The 20,058-nt window shown below is 39.5% G+C and overlaps 1 protein-coding gene and 1 long non-coding RNA gene across 2 annotated transcripts; both read left to right on the forward strand.

Moving 5' to 3' along the window:
• Nucleotides 1-9,493: 9,493 nt before the first annotated feature.
• Nucleotides 9,494-19,350, forward strand: LOC113737245 (cyclin-dependent kinase inhibitor 4-like). The gene is made up of 3 exons (XM_027264499.1): nt 9,494-9,885; nt 18,969-19,166; nt 19,281-19,350. The coding sequence occupies exons 1-3, from the start codon at nt 9,494-9,496 to the stop codon at nt 19,348-19,350; spliced, it is 660 nt and encodes a 219-aa protein (XP_027120300.1).
• Nucleotides 13,220-16,769, forward strand: LOC140038939 (uncharacterized). The gene is made up of 2 exons (XR_011842445.1): nt 13,220-16,142; nt 16,249-16,769. It is a non-coding gene; the product is annotated as an uncharacterized lncRNA (long non-coding RNA).
• Nucleotides 19,351-20,058: the final 708 nt, after the last annotated feature.

Consider the following 20,058-nt stretch of genomic DNA (forward strand, 5'->3'; position numbering starts at 1 on the left):
AAAAATAAGAAGTTGAGTTGAATTGGTAAAATTATGGTATACTTGGCTCTTCTTTGCTTGATATTATGAGTACTTGAACTTAATGGAAAGATCACATAAGGGTTATTTACCTTGATTCAAGGAAATGGAGTTGAAATACTACATATGTTTATTTTAAATTTTTTGGATCATTGATGGTTGGAATTTTATATTGCTTGAGGACAAGCAATGATTCAAGTGTGGGGGTATTTGATAAGAGTTTATTTTACGTATTTTTAAGTGCATTTTATTAGTTAATTTTGAGTTGATTATTTAGTTTTATAATTAAAATAAAGAGGTTTTTGGTAAAATTATATATTTTTGGTAAAAGTGGATAATATTGCATTTCTATTGATTTTAATAGTAAAAACTTCATTTTTATGCAGGAATAATGAATCAATCACCAAAGGAGGTCAATTGAGGTGAAAAATAGAGATTTGGTGATGAATTTAAGTGGCAACAAGAAGAATGAAGTGAAAAACGTTCAAGTGAGGAAATGCAATACAAGTCAGTTTTGACACTTTTCAGTATTTTGACCATATCTGGAGCTACACTTATCGGATTGAGGTGATGTTTATACCATTTTAAAGCTAAGAAAGAGACCTACAATTCGTATGAAGACATCGAAATCCATTTCTGCCATCTTCATGGGCAAAACGTTGGAATACAGAAGCTGCACCCTGTGGTCGGAAGTTAAAACAGAGGTTTGAACAGGTGACAGTATTTCGATCATATCTCAGGCTACAAAGCTCCGATTTGGATGATTCTTGAAGCATTGGAAAGCTAACTCAAAGGGCTACAACTTTTGTGTTTTGCACAAAAGCTAGTTCGGCCTTTATGATAGAGAAAATCGCAGATGAAGTAAGGCCAAAGTGAATACGCGAGTACACAAAACGTGACTTGTAACCGCGTTTTGTGTAGGCGCGTTTTATAGCCGAAATTCTGCAATTTGACTCAGCCAATTCTCTTGTGTTCATACCACTTTCCAGCTATAAGATGCAAGGGAATTCGGTGCACATGCTTCAGAAGACAAAAGGGCAAGAAAAGTGGCTTATTTTCAAGTCAAAAATATTGGTTTTTGACTATGCTAACAAAGTGGAGATTTGGGAATCAAAGGATAGAATTTGACTTGGAAAAATGGAGCATTTGAGTGTTTTTTATGCAGAGATATGGGGAGAAAAAAAAAACCATTCGTAGCTTAGTTTCTGACAGAAAAACATAGTCTCTCTAGCTAGGTACTTGCAAGGGACAATTGAGGTTTCATCTTGTAATCATCTAAGTTCAAGACAAAGGAGATTTTTGGAAGGCTTCACCATATCTTGGCTAAGACTTTCTTTACTCTGTTTGTATTTGTAATTCATGATGATTTACATTAATGAAGTTATGAGTGTTTTATCATTCATGAGTAGCTAATTTTCTTTATCTAGGGAGTAGATGAAACTTATGGCCAAATGATATGAAGTGATTGTTATTCATTCTTGTTATGTCTTGTATTAACTTATCTACTTGTGTATGTTGGATTACTTGTTGTTGCTTGATCACCAATAGCAGGTTTATAGTTATTTTTATTCATTGAGAAATGGAAATGAATCCTTGGTTAAACAAGAGCAGTAACAAGTGTTGAATTAATTCATTTTAGATCTTTTGTGTCATAAGTGGAATCTACATTCTTAGATCTTAATATTTAGTGAATTCTACTCCCCTTGAGATATTGCATTTATCTATTTAAGAATTTTTGTAGTTGAATTAAAATCTGAAGTTTCTGCTCAAATTAATTGTGAGTCTAAATAATAGAGTAAATTAGTATCTAATAATTGTTTTAAATTGCTCCTCGTGGGATCGACCCGATACACATCTCGTACTACAATTGCGACCTGTATACTTGCAGTCCAACGGGTGTAAATTCGGAATTAAACTTGCATTGATAAAAAAAAATCCCGTCAGGTGTGGAGGGTGGACTGTCTGCGATGGCGAGTGGGACTGACCCTGGGTCATCTCAAAGGCCACAGGCTATCCAGTTGCAGCAGTCCCTATCGCAGCAGTTGGAAGCGGAAGAGGTGGAGTCGGTGGGTCTAGAGGGTGGAGAGCAACCTGCGGCAGTGGCTATTGCACTGCTGGGCTCTGCGGCTACAGCCCAGCGCACAGCTTCAGCCCCCCCGACGGCAGTGACGACAGTGATGGAGACTAGCGCACTGGCTGCGCATGTCAAGGAGGGCTACGACAGTCCCAGGTGCAGCACGGTTGGCACTTTGGCTTTGGAGGAAGGTGGGCAGCGATTGGTTTCCGAAGAAGTTGCGGAGAGGGACGGCTCTCATATGTCAGGAACGCTACAGGTGGTTTTACCACTCCCGGAGATGCAAGAGCAGCCCTTTCCTTCTAGGGAGCAGAGGGGGGGGGAGGTTCACGAACAGGCGGAGATAGCACTGGTAGAGGAACTCCGGCTCGTGGAGCAGGTTACAGAGAGCTTGTCTCCAAGACAAAGGGCGGGGATGGCCAGTAATGTGGACTCGTCAGCGGTGCTGGACATCTTCAACCTGGACCCAATAATCGAGCGCGTACAACAGGATGTGCAGAACATCGATGGCTTTCAGTTGGTGGGTCAACACAAGACGAAAGGGATCCGAGCTAAGTTTCCATCAGACCGTTCCTTACGCTTCAAGAGTAAGTCCTCCACTAACTCTTTCGTAACTTTGTCAGATGATTAATTATCTCTTTTGGAACATACGGGGTGTTTCGCCCCCCCTAATTTTCGTAGATTGAAACATCTAATTCGGCATCACGCTTTGCAACTTGTGGCTTTATGTGAGCCTAAATTTTCTGCTACACCGGCAAATATCCAGTCCATTCGCCATAGACTTCATATGGACTCGGCCTGGATAAATAGCATGGGTTCAGTTTGGGTGTTTTGCTCAAGTGCAATTTCTTGTACTTTTGTGGGTGAGTCGAATCAGCACTTGTCCATAAAAATTAATTCCCATTTGCTACCCTCTTCTATGATATTTTCTTTTGTGCACGCTAAATGTACCATGGCAGAGCGAGAGGGTCTTTAGGTCGGGTTGCGTAATGATAAGGAAGTTTCGGTGCCTTGGTTTATTGTAGGGGATTTTAACGTGATCACGGAAGAGGAGGAAAAAAGGGGAGGAGTGTCGTTCTGACCTTGGGAGGAGGTTGAGTTGCTCTCGTTTATGTCCATGGTTGGGTTGATGGATACGGGATTCTCGGGGTCCAGCTTTACGTGATACAACAACAGACAGGGTCGGACCCGCATTTGAAAGTGCTTAGATAGGCTGCTTGCCGACCGCTCGACGGTAGTGATGGGTTTCACATTTAGGGTCCAACATTTGGGTAGGACTCCTTTAGATCATGCTCCCTTGCTTCTGTCTGCAGTCACTCGCTTGGACAAATGCCCTAAACCTTTTCATTTTTTAAACTGTTGGACCACTCAGGAGTCTTTCTTGGATGAAGTTCGGCTGAACTGGCAGGTGGAGTTTATGGGTGATCCCCTGTATATGTTGGCAGCGAAATTGGGCTGTGTTAGAAAGGTGCTTAAGGCATGGTCGAGGGAGTCTTTTGGGGATATCTTCGAGAAGGTGAAGAAGGCGGAGGAGGCAATGGCACAGGCTGAGGTGTGCTTCGACGGGGACCCGTCAGAACTGCACCAGGTGCGTCTAAATGAGAGTTGAGCTTTGCTCACCCAGGCGCAGGTGCACGAAGACATATTTTGGCGCCAAAAAGCCTGGGCGGTATGGTTGACAAATTGGGATAAGAATACAAGGTTCTTTCATGCTTGCGTGTCTGAACGGCAAAGGAAGTCGGTAATTCATCGAATAAAATCGCAACGTGGGGAGTGGCTGGACAGGAAGGAAGGTATTTCTGAGGAGGCAGTTTCCTTCTTCCATCACCTGTTTTCGGATCAAACAGGGTTGAGTTCCCCTCCGGTGCTGGAAGTAATCTCCAAACTACTATCTGATCGGATAATCTCGATTTGGAGCGTCTCCCCTTTCTTGAGGAGGTTAAGGACGTGGTGTTCTTTTTGGACCCTGACAGTGCTGTTGGGCCTGATGGGTTCTCGGGGAGGTTTTTCACCTATGCGTGGGAGATTATTGGGAAGGATGTGTATGAGGCAGTGGGTAGCTTCTTTGCTGGTTCGGAGCTGCCAAGGAGCATAATGGCCACTTCTATCATCCTCATCCTCAAGGTGGGCTCTCCTCAGGACTTCTCGCAATATCGACCAGTTAGTCTTTGCACGTTTGTGAATAAGATTATCTCTAAGTTGTTGGCGAAGCGATTAGCAAGGGTGCTGCCGCTCTTGATTTCGGATAACCAGAGCGGGTTTGTTCAGGGACGGCAAATCTCAGATAATTTTTTACTGGCCCAAGAGCTAGTTTCCGGTATTCGGAGGGCGAATAGATGAGGTAACGTGGTCCTTAAGCTGGATATGGCAAAGGCCTATGATAGGGTGTCCTGCAATTTTTTGATGCAAGTGATGCGTAAGTTTGGTTTCGGGGAGAAGCGGATTGACATGATGTGGCGGTTTTCAGTGATTATTAATGGGACACCGAAGGGGCTCTTTACATCTTCCAGGGGTCTACGCCAAGGGGACCCTATATCACCAGTCTTGTTTATCCTGGGGCCGGAGGTCTTATCTCGGTCACTGAATGCACTGCTGGTAGATAGGGGGTTTGTCCCGTTCAAAGTTCCCAGAAGTTGCCCTAACATTTCTCACCTCGCTTATGCGGATGATGTGATGATTTTCAGTAGCGGGTTGAAGAGGTCCTTAAAGATGGTCTTGCGCGCTGTGGAAGCCTACTGCAACGTGTCGGGGTAGCAGGTGAACCTCCAGAAGAGTTGCTTCCTAGTGCATCGGAGGCTCAACGCGGTTAGGAAGCGTACCATCGCCCAGATTACGGGTTTCAAAGAGCAGTCTTTCCCCATTAAATGTCTTGGCTACCCGCTCTATGTTAGAAGGGGCAAGTCGATCTACCTCTCAGTGGTTGCGGAGTCGGTATCCAAGTGGGTATTGTCGTGGAATAGTAAGTTGTTATCTTATGGTGGGAATCTGACTCTTATCAAGAGTGTGCTTGCATCTATACTAGTTCATATTTTGGCTGCCACGACTCCCACGAAGGGTTTCTTTCGAAGTCTGGAAAAAATCTTCGGGGGATTCCTATGGGATAGTTTTGACTATGGTTTACGAATTCATTGGATAAAATAGAGTTCCATTTGTAGGCCGGTGGAGGAGGCTGGTGTAGGGATACGGGCAATACAAGCGGTCTATGACGCTTTCCCTATGAAATTACGGTGGTCGTTCCGCCAAAATGTGTCCTTATGGGCACGTTTTATGCGGGAAAAATATTTGTGGGAACGGTCATCCTTGTGAAGTTGAACAAGTTAGGGGGCAATCCCACATAGGGCGAAGGATGGTGATGGTCAAAAACCAAACGGAACAGCACATTAGATGGGTTTTGGGGAATGAGGAAGTGGATTTTTGACATGAAAATTGGATGGGACCGGGGCCAGTATGCGATAAAGTGGAGAATTTTAGGGTACATGCTATGGCACACTTGACTGGTGGAACGTACACCTGTTACAGCTGTGGTTGCCTCGGTTCATTGTGTCAGACATCTTACGTATTCCTCCTCTTGTGTCCCGACGGCCGGATCATATGCTGTGGGCCTTGAGCTCCTCTGGCTCATTTACAGTTTCTTCGGCGTATCAGGTGGTAAGCCAACCTGCACCTAGGTCAATATTTTTCGCAAATATATGGCATCCGTTGATTCCTGCGAATGTGTCTTTCTTCATGTTACGTTTGCTGGGGTCCAGGCTTCCAGTCATGGAGATTCTCCACCGCTTTCAGGTACACGGCCCATCTCGCTGTTGGTGCTGTAAGGAGCCAGGGGCGGAGTGCCTAGACCATATTTTCTGCACTGGAGAGATCTCTTCACAGGTTTGGCAGTCGTTTGAAGGGAGTGACGAAAGCCTCGGTCCAGCTTTTACAGTACGACATGTGCTAGCTACATGGTGGTTGAGGGCCACATCGAAGGCTGCTTTGAAGACAATATATCGAATTTTACCTTGTCTAGTGTGTTGGCACCTCTGGAGGGCTAGGAACACGATGCTTTTCGATGGCAAACGGGTGACAGCGGTTGGCATTCACTTGTATATACTCGGGGAGCTATGAGAAATATTGTGTGGGCGGTTTCCCAATCTTGCCACTGGTGGTTTATCTTGGCATTCTCTTCTTGATTTAGTGGTCAAGATGGCCTTTCCGGTAGGATTTCCTAGCACAAATGGAGCAGGCCGCAGCTTATGATCCCTATATTGAACGTTGATGGTTGCTATCAGGACAATTCGGGAAGAGCAGGCGGGGGTGGTATTTTAAGGGACCTAGAAGGGCATTTTATTGTTGCCTTTGCAAAGGTGTTTGATGTAGCTAAGAGTTTGCAAGCAGATCTGAAGGCAGTACTTGAGGGGGTGAGGCTTTGTGTACAACGCGGATTTACGGAGGTGCACGTGAGTCAGACTCTTTGCTACTGGTTCGAATGTTCCACGCCGAGGCCGGGATACCTTGGTGGTTAATGCGCGATTTTGAGGAGCTCTTAGCTTTACGGCATCATGTGCGGGTCATGACGCATTGTCTTCGAGAGGCAAACAGGTCTGCGGTTGGTCTGGCTACGGTGGGTATTAACTGAGGCAGCAATTGGGTTTTTGAGTTGTGGGGGCAGCTACCCCTAGAGGTTCGAAAAGAGATCTCTCTGGATCGGCTAGGTATCCCGTCTAGTAGGATTGACTGGTGCTCGTCAGGAGTAGTGTAGTGACTCATGGAGGTACGGTTTAGGCCCCCTCCTTGTATCCCATCTTTTCAGTATGAGCAATAAAATCAATCTTTGCTTTAAAAAAAAATTATTTTGTTGCTAAATTGTAGATTAATTATATACATAACTTGCGGCGTACATTATTAGTTAAACATACTTTTTTTTCATATTGTAATTAGTAAAATTTCATATATTAACTTTGCCCCTACTGAATTTCTTTTCTAGCTCAACACCTGAGTGTAGCATATTAGATTCAGATCAGAAAAACACTTATGTGCCAAATGCACTGCACTATCGATGAAGAACCATTTAGGATTAAATCTTAACTAAGCAACAACTGCAGTTATGGTGCATACCAAGGGTACTGCCTTTTCTTACTCGTAGATCCTTTTCATTGTCTAATAATAGTTTTGGCAAAATTTCAAATTGATAGATACATTTGCCGACAAATCGCTTATGGTGTATACCAATGGTACTGCAACTGATTCTATTTAATCAGTCCTAGTATTTTACCCGCTCACATTGAAGTATAAGTTTAAAATTTGGCCAAAATTCTATATCAAGTGTATCAATATGCAAACCTACACAAAACATGTTCTTGGACAATAGATCTAAAGATAGTGAATAATGTTCGCATTAATGAGATTTAAAATTCATGTCTAAATAAATATATTAAACAAAAAAAAAACTATTTTAAACAAGTCAAAAAGATTTCTATTAAACTATTATTATGGCAAGTATGCGGAAAGACACATTATATACATTAGGGTATGATAGTAAAAGTTACAATTGAAAGAAATATGTTCACCAATAGTATATGAAACACGACAATTTCTTAAGAGCTAAAAGTAAGTGTTTTGTAGGGTTAAAAGTCCATGAGATGTGAGAAATAAGTGTTGAAATGGGCAATATCAGTATTTCCTAACAGTGAAATGCTGATTTGATAACTAGCAATTGGTATTCTGCAACATCGAATTCGGGGCTATAGTAAGACCTTTCAAATGTTACTTTCTGGAAAATAATATCTTGCTCATATGAATAAACAAATTTCAAAATTCTATATGACAATGTAGCAACACATTGGAAACACTTCTTAAAATAGTTATAGGTTTTTCTTTTTAATAAACAATGCCTTAGAAACATGTGTAATAATTTGAAATTGAGAATTATAAAATGTCAATTGCTGTAATACAAAATTATTCTTACCTTGAAATTTCACACCATATCTTACTAATAAGTGTGAAAAGTATTTATGCATTAAAAAGCATAATATATTTTTGACCATTTATTTTTACAGGCACAACATAATAGATATTCACCTGTTGATATAATATAACAGATATTGGCTTTTAACATAAAAAATCTTCTTGTTAGTGTTACGCGACAAATTAGACATGCATCTCATCTACTTCCAAATATCAATTTATCAAATTTGACAGATCAAACAAGTATAACTACACATTAACAAAATATATAAATTTGGCATATCGTAGTTCTTTCCTAAAAATTTCCCGCCAATATATTATATTGTAGCATGATTGAGCTTTCGTAAAAATTTCCCGCCAATATTTAATAGCAAGCATATATGTTATGAACGAGTTCGTTAAGATTTTAGATAAGGTGGACTAAGAACCAATAAAAATTTTCAAACTTCTTGATCTCTATTATTTAAAAGCTTAATTGATCATCTAATATGTTTTGATAATTGTTCAGTTTACTTATAATATAACTAAAAACAACTTAATCTTAAGGCATACAGTTACATGAAAAATTAGATATACATCTCATGTATTTTTTATATATCAATTTATCATATCCGACAAATGATCAGACACATGTATAATAATACAATAATGAACAAGATTCAAAATTTTAACTACATCGTAGAAAGATTATGCTTTCCTAAAAGTTTGCTGCCAATATTTATTAGAAAGTATATACACACGGAGAAGTTCATTAAAATTTTAAATATGGTGGACCCAAGAATTTAACGCTAATAAGATTTCTTGGATTGATCGGCGTTGTTAGCAAAATACGACAAGAGTTTGTTACGATTTATAGTGATCGCATTCCTCATATGTAAAAAAAATTATTACACAATTTCTCAAACTACTTAACCTCTTTTAGTTAACAACTTAATTGATCATTCAATATATTTTTATAATTGTTGCATTTACTGAATATCTTTTTACAATACACTTACAATCCAAACAAGAGGAAAATGATAGTAATACAAGATGTGATGAAAAGTTGCTTTTCCTAATTTCCTTATTTGGAAAACGTAAAAATATAGTAGAATTCAGAAAATTTAAAAAATTAGGAAAAGAGTTTTGGTATTAATTTATATACTATGTATGTATATAGTGTGCATCTTATGAGATATTAGACCCATACCAAACGAACCATTCCCCACCCCAAATGCCAACCTAGCTAGGTTTGCCTTATCACTCTTTTTCCTTTGCTATATATATAAATATATATATATATATATATGTATAGTCATTAGTCACCAGTGCACGCACACACCATTCATCCATTCAAATCACCATCCTTCATTTCCCCATCCCTTGTCTCAAACACCAGCCTTAGATTGAAAAAAGAAAAGGGAATCCACGGGAAAGTGTGTAAACAAGTCCAAGGGGAAAGCAGAGGCACCAAAAATGGTGGTGAACCATGCTCAAACCCCGCTTGGTGTACGTACGAGGTCCATGACTCTGGAACTCAAGCGTTTACAGAAGTTACCTGCTTCACCATCAGCTGCATCTGCAGCCATTGGAGACGGTGGATCCTATCTGCAACTGAGGAGCCGTAGGGTGGAAAGGCTCTCACCATTTGCTGCTAAAGCAAAAACCCGAAAGATTCTCAAGGGTTCGACTTCAAAGAGCCAGGGAACCGGGCCAGCCAGTGTGAATCAAGAAAGTGAGAAAGACAAGGGGAAGGGTCCAATGCTGGAGGAGAATGAAAATGAGGAGAAAAACAATAACCCTGATGATTTGAAGGTTATGGAGTCCTCCTGGGGAGAGAATAACTTGGAGGCTGAAAGTGCTGAGAGGTGGGTTTATTTCTGTTTTGTTGACTTTTGATGACTTTATATATATTGAAATTTTGAGGTGGGTTTTCATTGTTTTGCATATTGAAAATTTTTTTTTTTTTTAAAATGGAATTTATGTTTTTGGTGCTAATGTTGAATTTTAAGAAGTTGACACTGAAATTTATTTGGTTTCAACAAAAATGTTTTGCAATTTTTAAATTTCAATCTTTACAAGAAATAGTTTTTTTTTTTTGTCAAAGTGATAGGTTGCAATTCTATCATTTATTTTATTATTAATTTTCCCTATTATCTGACCTAATGTGGAGTAATTGTTAGATTCTACTCACTTTTGATATTTTACATTTATTTCAGGCAGTAGAACGAAAATATGATAACAAGTGCCAATTTAACAAGAAAAGAGTCCAAGTAATAGAGCTTATCCCAGGGGCATTTTTGGAAAAGGAACACTGGAACCCAATTTGGTAATTACCGCAAAGGCTAGGACGGCTGGAGGGTTTTCTTCTTGCTGGTGGGCCGCCGCAGAGAAGGGTCACTTTTGGATTGCTTTTGTTGACTTTTCTCTTGTGGGCTTTTGGCTTAATTTTCAATTCTCGTATGTAAAAAGAGGGAATGAGCACTACTTTAGGCATTCGTTGCTTTACACTTTGACTTCCGTTTTCCGTCTTTTAGTAGTTGCTCCTGCGCAAGTCACGAGCACTGCTTGGATGGAGGAGCTTTTGACTTTTCCTTTCATCTGGAGTTGTTACTTTTCTTTTCTTTTCGATAGGAGTAAACAAGGGATGAATTAATCCCTTTGTCTAGTCAAGGAACAACGGATGCTTTGGGTCATCTAAAATTGTGAGATCGATTTAATTTTATTTGTTTCTCTTATTTATTGGTATTTGCATATTCCCTGATTGCAGTGCTTATGGTTGTTTAATTAATTGATTGTCTTGGATCCGGATAATTAGTTAATTTAATAATCTATTGTCAATTGAGGCGTTAAATCCGTAATTGTTTAATTGTCTCAAAATAGTGACGACTGGTATGATTAGATTTGTGTCAGGGGAGTACGCGGGCTAATCTAAAATAACCCTGGTAGTGCGTTATTTGGTTAGAATAGGGCTTCTCTAATACGTAAGGCAATTGGGGAATTAAATTCTACGGGCGTACCTAGGATTATTTCTCAATTAGAGCAGTGATTAACGGGCGTACCTTGATCACCGACACAGTAAGGAGGGGTTGACTGTCATCGCTTGTTTGGCAGTTATAACCTATTTATTAGTAAATAATTGGAATTGCCTTTGCTTATCGATGATCAATTAGGTGAACCATTGCTGAAGTTATTTCTTGGCTAGATCCTTAATTATCACTTGTTTGATTTTAGTAATTTGTTATTTAATTTTTAGTAGTTTCTTAGATTTTATTTGAACTTCTTTTATTGTCACCTTCTGCATAAAAACACCCACTTGTCACTGTGAATTTGAAAAGAAACAATTACTCCCAGTCCCTGTAGATTCGACCCTACTCACCACTATCTACAGAAATTAACTTTAGCTGAGCAGGTTTTTATTATTGCACAGGCTGACAACTTGTCAATTTTTGGCGCCGTTGCCGGGGACTGGTGTCAGATTAATTTGTTTCTTTTTGAGTTCACCTTGTTCTCATTTTTAATTTATTTTTCTCTTATTTTTTTTTATAGTTTATGGCTGCTAACATTCCATATTTTGATGATAGACTGGACTTTGTTCCTGAATGGGGTTATGAGACTCATGTTTTTCCTAATGATCAATGGGCTGTTGCAAATTGTGGGACTTATTTTGACTCAGGTTATTCAACTGACACATGCCCCGTATTTCAAGATAATCTAAGTTCTCCACTTGATACTTTTGGAGATTTTTCACCCCAATATCAAACGCAGTATGACCCTTATTCAAACGGGTATGATCAAGAATGGTGGGATAATTCCAATTTTGATTATGCAACCGGGCCAATGGATTTTCAACAGCAAGAGTCTCAGCAATCATCCTCCGTGTCAGGTATGTCTCTTGAAAAAATGATGGAATTACTAATTGCTAATACAAATCGATTTCATCAGGAGACACAAGCGAGCCTAGATCGATTTCATCAGAAGAGACAAGCGAGCCTTCGCGACCTGGCAGATCAACTGCGTCAATTGACATCCAGGATAGAGCGATTAGCTCCTCAAATGGAAGAATTGCCCGCACAAACCAATATCAATCTTGAGGAAGATGAGAGTGCAATTGTCCGGCCAAATGACATGGAACTGCAAGAGTTTCAAGAAAACGGATTTAAAGATGCAGTTGAAAGGGAAGCTGAAGTGCAAGAAATGAGACTCCAAGATCAACTCGTTCAAGTGAATGAATCCAGTGAACAATCTCCAAATGCGGTGACATTTTCTCCACTCCTTAATCAATATTTTCCTGACTCCTATTCTTCAATTTCTGTTACTGAAATTGATTTTATTATACCAGAAAATTTGAAATTTCATGACAGGAATAAGTTAAGAGTGGCAATGGAAAAATATCTTGAACCGAAGAATGCGTGTGATGGAGGAGTGAGTGGAGAATGCAGATCATTGTTGCCTTGTTTGGCGCCATTCACTAGTCCATGGAAGCTCGTAGCTCGTATGCTCAAGGATTATTCTATTTACGAGGGTTATCAGGACTATATAGAGGATGAAGCAGTAAGACGAGTCACAAGATTTTATCCTCCATGAGCAAAACATGATAATGTCTAGCCAAAGACATTAAAGAAAGGCGCTCCTTGGGAGGTAACCCAATTGTTCCTTTTAATTGTTTGTTCATTTTCGTGTGGTAGTTTAGATGTGCTCTCCTTGAATTCGACTAATTTTGGGTTTCAATTTTCGTTTTTGCTGATTTATAGGTGCCTTTTAGTCATGACGCGCCCGCGTGGTGACGTGCATGAAGCTCACGATCAGAAACTTCTGCGAGCTCTCTTGCCCTCATGACGCGCCCGCGTGGTGATGTGCAGGAAGCTCACGACCAGAAACTTCTGGGAGCTCTCTTGCTCTCTGGACGTGCCCGCGTCACGTTCGCAGGAAAGGTAAGTATTCAAAGAAACTCAAGAACGATTATTGATTTCCTGTTAATCACTACTTTTGAATTTCAAAAATAAATTTTGTCAATAATAAAAAAAAAAAAAGAGATGATATATGAAAAAATTTTTCCACCAAAAAAAAAAAAAAAAAAAAAGGGGAGTCTTTCCCTGAAAAAAAAAAAATCTAAAATGAAAAAAAAATGAAAAAGCAAAAAAAATTTTTTCCCCTTTTTCACCGTAGCTCAGTTTTCCCAAAAAACAAAAAAAAAAAAATTCCTTCTTTTTCTTTTCTTTCTTTCTTCTTTCTTTCCTCTCCCCTGTTCTCCTCTGTGTCGGCCGAAGCTCCCTCGCTCGCCACACGCCACGACTGTCGCCACCTGCCGACGCTGCCTCCTTCGCCCCTCGCTCTCTCCACCATCAGCTCGACCTCACTCCAGCGCCGCCACCACCTATCCGCCACCCTTCCTCACGCGACGCAGGCTGCCAGACGCCGCTGCTCGCTCTCGCCGCTCGCTGCTGCGCCGCCGACGCGAGCGCCGCCCCTCTGCTCTCTCTCCACTTGGCGAACCAGCCACCACCAGCTCTTTCTCTCCAGCCGCGCTGCTCCTAGCTCACAACCACCGCCCGCCGCGGCTATTTTCTTCTACCTCTGCCCAGTCCACAAGTGCTCCACTTTCAGCTCCAGCTCGGTCTCCACAGTCGCCGCGCGCCACCGCTGCCACCCGAAGCTCGCGACACAGCAACCCACGGCTGAGCCCACATCTCCTCTGTCCGCCTCTCTCTGCTCACGGCCGCACGCCCCACTCAGCCACGTAGCCGCGGGTCACCAGCTCTCTTACCACCACAGCTCCAGTCCGCGACCAAGTCGCAGCGTCGCCTGCCTTTCTCCTTGCCACACTATCGCTCCAGGTAGTCATCAAGATGGAGGTATTCCTTTAACTCCTGTTCTTTAACGTGTCCAGCAACCTTTGTTGGTAATTTTGCAATTTCAAGTGCATAGGGTAATTTTGGAGTTGATTGAGATTTGTTTTGCTGCTTTAGTTTTTGCATAAGTGAAGTGAATTGCTGGACTACTATGAGCATCCACTGAGCGCTGCTTCACCTGGGTTTTTGTTGAAATTTTTGCTGATTCGGTTGGCTAGTTGAGATTTTCCATTTACTAGAGTTTATTCCCAGTGGTTCTGGTGGGAATATGTTAAATTGAATCTGTTACCTCTAATTGGTTGGCTGAGTTCTTATGGACAAATTTCTAAGTTGTCGTAGTTGCATTTGCTGGTTTTGACTTATGACATTGCCTGGCCAAATGGAGCCATCTGTTAAGATTTTGGGTGGGCCTACATACTGCAATTGTATATTGATATTTGGGTGATCTGGTTCTGCTGCTGCCTGTTGATTTGGAAAACCTGGTTGCTTGATTTACTTGTTGAGGGTGGTAGAATTTCGTTTAATTGTTGGGGACATCCCGGTGATTGGTTAATATTGGTTAAAACCCATTCAAAAGTGTTGGAGTTTTCATTACTTTGGGTCAGCCGTTAGAATTATTTCGTCAACTCTGTGGGTGTTTTGACTCCACTAGATTAATTCTACTCTATTGGCTGACTGCTTGGAAGCTAGGGGTTTGAGATTTAGTTGTTAATGTCAGAGTTTTCCACTACTATTGCTTGACCTGTTCACTTCTTGAGGCTCACTACTGGGGGCATTTGTTGAAATTTTAGAATGCATTTGTTGAGAGTGTGGATGGCACAAGTTTGCTTGTTGACTGACTGAATTGGGTTGTCCTTGTGCTTATTGACGTGACTTTTCTAGTTCCCAGTTATTGATAATAGTTTCTGGTTGTTGATTTTGGAGTGCAATTGTTGCTTTATTGACCATATTTGGACTTGGGTGGCCCGTGTTTGCTTTTAATTGTTGAGTTGGGGAACACCAGTGACTATGAATGTGCATTTGTGGTTGCTATCTTTGTTGGATATTCTGTCTTTTGTTGTTTGGGGTGATAATTGGCGTCAATGGTGAGTGGCGCCACTTACAAGCACAGGTTCACAACGTAGATGAGCGAATGATGAACATCACCCGTCAAGTGGCAAGGATGTTTCAGAACTCGGCTTCCCTCCACTGTTCCCTCCTATCCCTTAGCTGTTCAACAGGGAAGTTTCATTGTTCTCTTCGCTTTCATTACTTTATTCCCTCCATTGAGGACAATGTAGGATTTAGGTGTGAGGGGAGCAGTTATGGTACTAGTGTCTTTCGTTCATTTTTTTTTTTTTAGTGATTAGCACGTATGGGATGCCAAGTTTGATGTTGGATTATTGCCTCTATTTCTACTTTTGCCAAGTTTTAATAATAAAAGGGTATCAAGTTCATGTGGTTGAATTCAAAAACATCTCTTTGGTGAATATCGATGATTGTTTTACTCTTATAATTTTTGGTTAACATTCCTAGGCAGAGGGAATGATTATTGACATTTTCATGTGAGTTGGTTCGGTTATTAACTTTAGTTCTCCATATTTAAAAATGAGACTAGCAGCTGCAAAGTTCCTTTTGATTTTTTGTGTTATTTTGAATTTTTGGTATTATTTGGCTATGAATAAGAGTTGACTGTACTCCGCTAGTATTTACTACCCAGTAACCGGGGATCTTCACCAAAAGTGTCGATTCTCGCGTCAAAAAGTAGTAATTGCTATGAGTGCGTGGTCACGTGGCGATAGAAGCTGAGTAACCGGGCTCCTTCATCTAGCCAATGTTGGAGTTCGCGTCAAAAGGCGCAAATGGCTATCGACTAAGTCTTTTGTTACTATTGAAAAGAAAAAAAATCAAAAAAAAAAATGAAAAGAGAAAAAAAAAGTAGAAAAAAATGTGAAAAAAAAAAGTGAAGGTTGTGTTAGTGTGTAATAAAAGTCAGCTTGCCGAATTATGGATTTAATGTTGAGATTTTGGTTAATAGTTGAACCATTTGCTGATAAATGTTGTACATTATTCCTTTTTCTTAGATTCGTTAACCTGAAATTGGAAGAGTTTATGGTTTAGAAGCTAACCAGGAGTGATGTTTCTCGGACTTGACCATTGATGCTTGATTATTATTTTTCTTGGTATCTTGGCAATTTGGTGGATAGAGCAGTGGCCATTATCAAATTTTGGTGTTCGTTTACTACTCTTATGCTTGAGGACAAGCATGGTTTAGGTGTGGGGGGAATTGATAGGTTGCAATTCTATCATTTATTTTATTATTAATTTTCCCTATTATCTAACCTAATGTGGAGTAATTGTTAGATTCTACTCACTTTTGATATTTTACATTTATTTCAGGCAGTAGAACGAAAATATGATAACAAGTGCCAATTTAACAAGAAAAGAGTCCAAGTAATAGAGCTTATCCCAGGGGCATTTTTGGAAAAGGAACACTGGAACCCAATTTGGTAATTACCGCAAAGGCTAGGACGGCTGGAGGGTTTTCTTCTTGCTGGTGGGCCGCCGCAGAGAAGGGTCACTTTTGGATTGCTTTTGTTGACTTTTCTCTTGTGGGCTTTTGGCTTAATTTTCAATTCTCGTATGTAAAAAGAGGGAATTATAACTACTTTAGGCATTCGTTGCTTTACACTTTGACTTGGCCGTTTTCCGTCTTTTAGTAGTTGCTCCTGCGCAAGTCAGGAGCACTGCTTGGATGGAGGAGCTTTTGACTTTTCCTTTCATCTGGAGTTGTTACTTTTCTTTTCTTTTCGATAGGAGTAAACAAGGGATGAACTAATCCCTTTGTCTAGTCAAGGAACAACGGATGCTTTGGGTCATCTAAAATTGTGAGATCGATTTAATTTTATTTGTTTCTCTTATTTATTGGTATTTGCATATTCCCTGATTGCAGTGCTTATGGTTGTTTAATTAATTGATTGTCTTGGATCCGGATAATTAGTTAATTTAATAATCTATTGTCAATTGAGGCGTTAAATCCGTAATTGTTTAATTGTCTCAAAATAGTGACGACTGGCATGATTAGATTTGTGTCAGGGGAGTACGCGGGCTAATCTAAAATAACCCTGGTAGTGCGTTATTTGGTTAGAATAGGGCTCCTCTAATACGTAAGGCAATTGGGGAATTAAATTCTACGGGCGTACCTAGGATTATTTCTCAATTAGAGCAGTGATTAACGGGCGTACCTTGATCACCGACACAGTAAGGAGGGGTTGACTGTCATCGCTTGTTTGGCAGTTATAACCTATTTATTAGTAAATAATTGGAATTGCCTTTGCTTATCGATGATCAATTAGGTGAACCATTGCTGAAGTTATTTCTTGGCTAGATCCTTAATTATCACTTGTTTGATTTTAGTAATTTGTTATTTAATTTTTAGTAGTTTCTTAGATTTTATTTGAACTTCTTTTATTGTCACCTTCTGCATAAAAACACCCACTTGTCACTGTGAATTTGAAAAGAAACAATTACTCCCAGTCCCTGTGGATTCGACCCTACTCACCACTATCTACAGAAATTAACTTTAGCTGAGCAGGTTTTTATTATTGCACAGGCTGACAACCTGTCACAAAGCCAAGAAATGACTTTTGATTACTTTACTAACCTTAACCCAGCAATAAAACCACAAAAGCCGGCAACTTTTACGGTTCCTGCAGGAGACTAATAAACTAACCCCAAATCCCCCCCCAACCCCGATGTGGGATATCAACCCATGCAGGGAAACCTGCTGCTAAGACCTAAGGAGACCCCAATTACCCTGGAAAGGCTGATGTCTTTTTTGTCAAAGCCAAGAAACGACTTTTGATTATTTTACTAACCTTAACCCAGCAGGAAACCACAAAAGTCGGCAACTTTTACGGTTCCTGCAGGAGACGCTAGTTGAATTTTTTTCTATGCTGTCACTAAAATGTGATTGAAAATGATAAAGTCAGAATTGGATTTTTTTTTTTGGTTTTTAAAGGAGGAATAGTTTTGGATTTTGATAGAATAAATTTTTTCTACGAAAATCTCTTTGTTTTATTAAAAATGCATTACTTTTGGGTGTTTCTTATTTGGTTCCTTGATTGTGTGCATTGGCATACATATGGAAACCCTGATTTGGTTTAGACCCTTCTATTGTTGCTTGAAGAATGAGGTATATTTTCAAAAATTGAATGTTTTCACCATTCAATATGGTTCTAAGGATTTTTGTAACTTTTTAGCATTTTGATGTTACTCTATGCACTTTATAAGATTCTTTAAATATTAGCAAAGAAATTAAAAAAAATCTACAGTTTTGTTGGAGTGTCATAGCCACATGATTGTTCGAATTTGTACACCTCAAAGTGTATTTTTTTTCTTGTGCTATCCTTAGGAAGTCTTTTCCACAAATTTTTGTTACAAACATTTGTCATGACTTCCAAGAATGGTCTCCTATATATGATTTTAGCAAAGATTTTTAGCTTTTCAATTTCATTCATTCGAGAATATCAAGATTCATTATTTTTTTTAAAAAATCATTCTTTTTTCAATTATTTTTCTCATTGAGTCCCTTGAATCCTATGAATCAAACTTGATGGACCTAATCGAGTTGATTCAATTTTATCTCAATTACAATGATTCAAGCCGTCAACTCGTTTTAATCGTTAATTGCACACGTTCATCATCTAGGTTGGGATCATTTTCTGACTTGTTTGGTTGATTGCTAACCAATTCAATTATTTGCTTCTTTACTTATTTGGGAAAATTCGAGTTATTCAAAATGTGCTTCTTAACTTGAGGATCCAAGTCTTAATAGTTTTCCTAAAGAGACACACCATTTACAAGACAAAATTTCTTTCCTTCAACGGGGTAGCAATTGTACTTATCTTGCAATTTTTGCCAATTTCTATTTGTCTGTTTATTATACATTGAGCTATTTGTGCCAAATAATTGTACTAACAGCTGTTCCATCCCACGTTACTCTATGCTTATAAGATTTGAAATTCTAATCCTCTTATGGCAATTTACTTATATCTAAGCATTTCTTATTTTAATTTATGGACCTAACGGATTTCGGATTCCTTCAATTTTCTTTTTAGGGCCACAAGGGAGACCACACCAGTTCATTTGATTAGGGATCCAAACGCTCTGGTTCTTCCCCCCTTTCCAAGCACCAGGCGTCGCTACACCCGCACCACAAGGGCCAATCCAAGGCAGTTCATTAACCCGGTAGAAGATTACCTGAACGCATTTTTTGGTGATCTTCAAGAGAGGCATAAAAACAAGTGCATTGAGAAGTATGCGTGAGGGTTTTATTTCCTAACATCCATTAATTTTCTTCTTCTCATGAATTTCCAGCTTATGGACAATTAGACAAAGACATTTTCTTGATGAATATTTATTTTCTGCAGGTACAACTTCGACTTCAACAACGAAGAGCCGCTGCCTGGCCGTTATGAGTGGGAGAAATTGATGCCTTAATTTGGTTTAGGAAAAGTGTTCCTAGGTGATGGAAATCCTTATATTTCCATTGCCGTGTCTTTTATGTACAAAATAAAGGACTTGTAGACTAATGATCTGTAACATGTTAAAGGAGATCTTGTGACTTATAGAACATAGAGCACAAGAAACTCCTTTGTATAACTGATCACTAGATAGCTCAGTTTCTTCAATTTGTGGATTGTGCATGGGAATTGCTATCTGAAATCTGTACCTTGTAGCTTTATCTTTCACGTGTAAATTACGTAAATCAATTTATGCCATTTTACTCATGGTCTTGGCCTATTATTAAACCGTGTTATATGTTAGTGTCTGTCTGCATCACAAAATTGCAATTAGAAAGGTAGAAATGTAGCTAGATATGCGCTAAAATTAGGGGAAATTAACCATCCAGAATGGTAAAATGAGTTGATAAGATTATGCTTATTTGATTAACTAGCTTAGTTGATCAAATTGTGCTTATTATCTGCTGTTTATGTTAGTATTGTCTAGACGCAAATTTCAGATATCATGACATGGATAAACTTTGGAGTTATAAAAAAAAGAAAACTTTGTTCTTTTCTACTTGACAATTAGGATTGGCATGAGAATTGCTCATCCCTCCCTGGTGCTATAGATTTTGTTGCCGTTAGAAATTAATAATAAGAGCATCCGTAACAAAATTGCTTATTCACCTCCGCAAAACACTTG

Source organism: Coffea arabica, chromosome 3e, assembly GCF_036785885.1.
Source record: "Coffea arabica cultivar ET-39 chromosome 3e, Coffea Arabica ET-39 HiFi, whole genome shotgun sequence".
Taxonomy (NCBI): domain Eukaryota; kingdom Viridiplantae; phylum Streptophyta; class Magnoliopsida; order Gentianales; family Rubiaceae; genus Coffea; species Coffea arabica.

Bases quoted from the DNA above. Each gene is read 5' to 3' on its own strand.
- LOC113737245 (XM_027264499.1), top strand. From the start codon at position 9,494: ATGGTGGTGAACCATGCTCAAACCCCGCTTGGTGTACGTACGAGGTCC. The intron at 9,886-18,968 runs GTGGGTTTATTT...TTTTCTTTTTAG, and splicing joins GAGGCTGAAAGTGCTGAGAG to GGCCACAAGGGAGACCACAC. The intron at 19,167-19,280 runs GTATGCGTGAGG...TATTTTCTGCAG, and splicing joins AAAAACAAGTGCATTGAGAA to GTACAACTTCGACTTCAACA.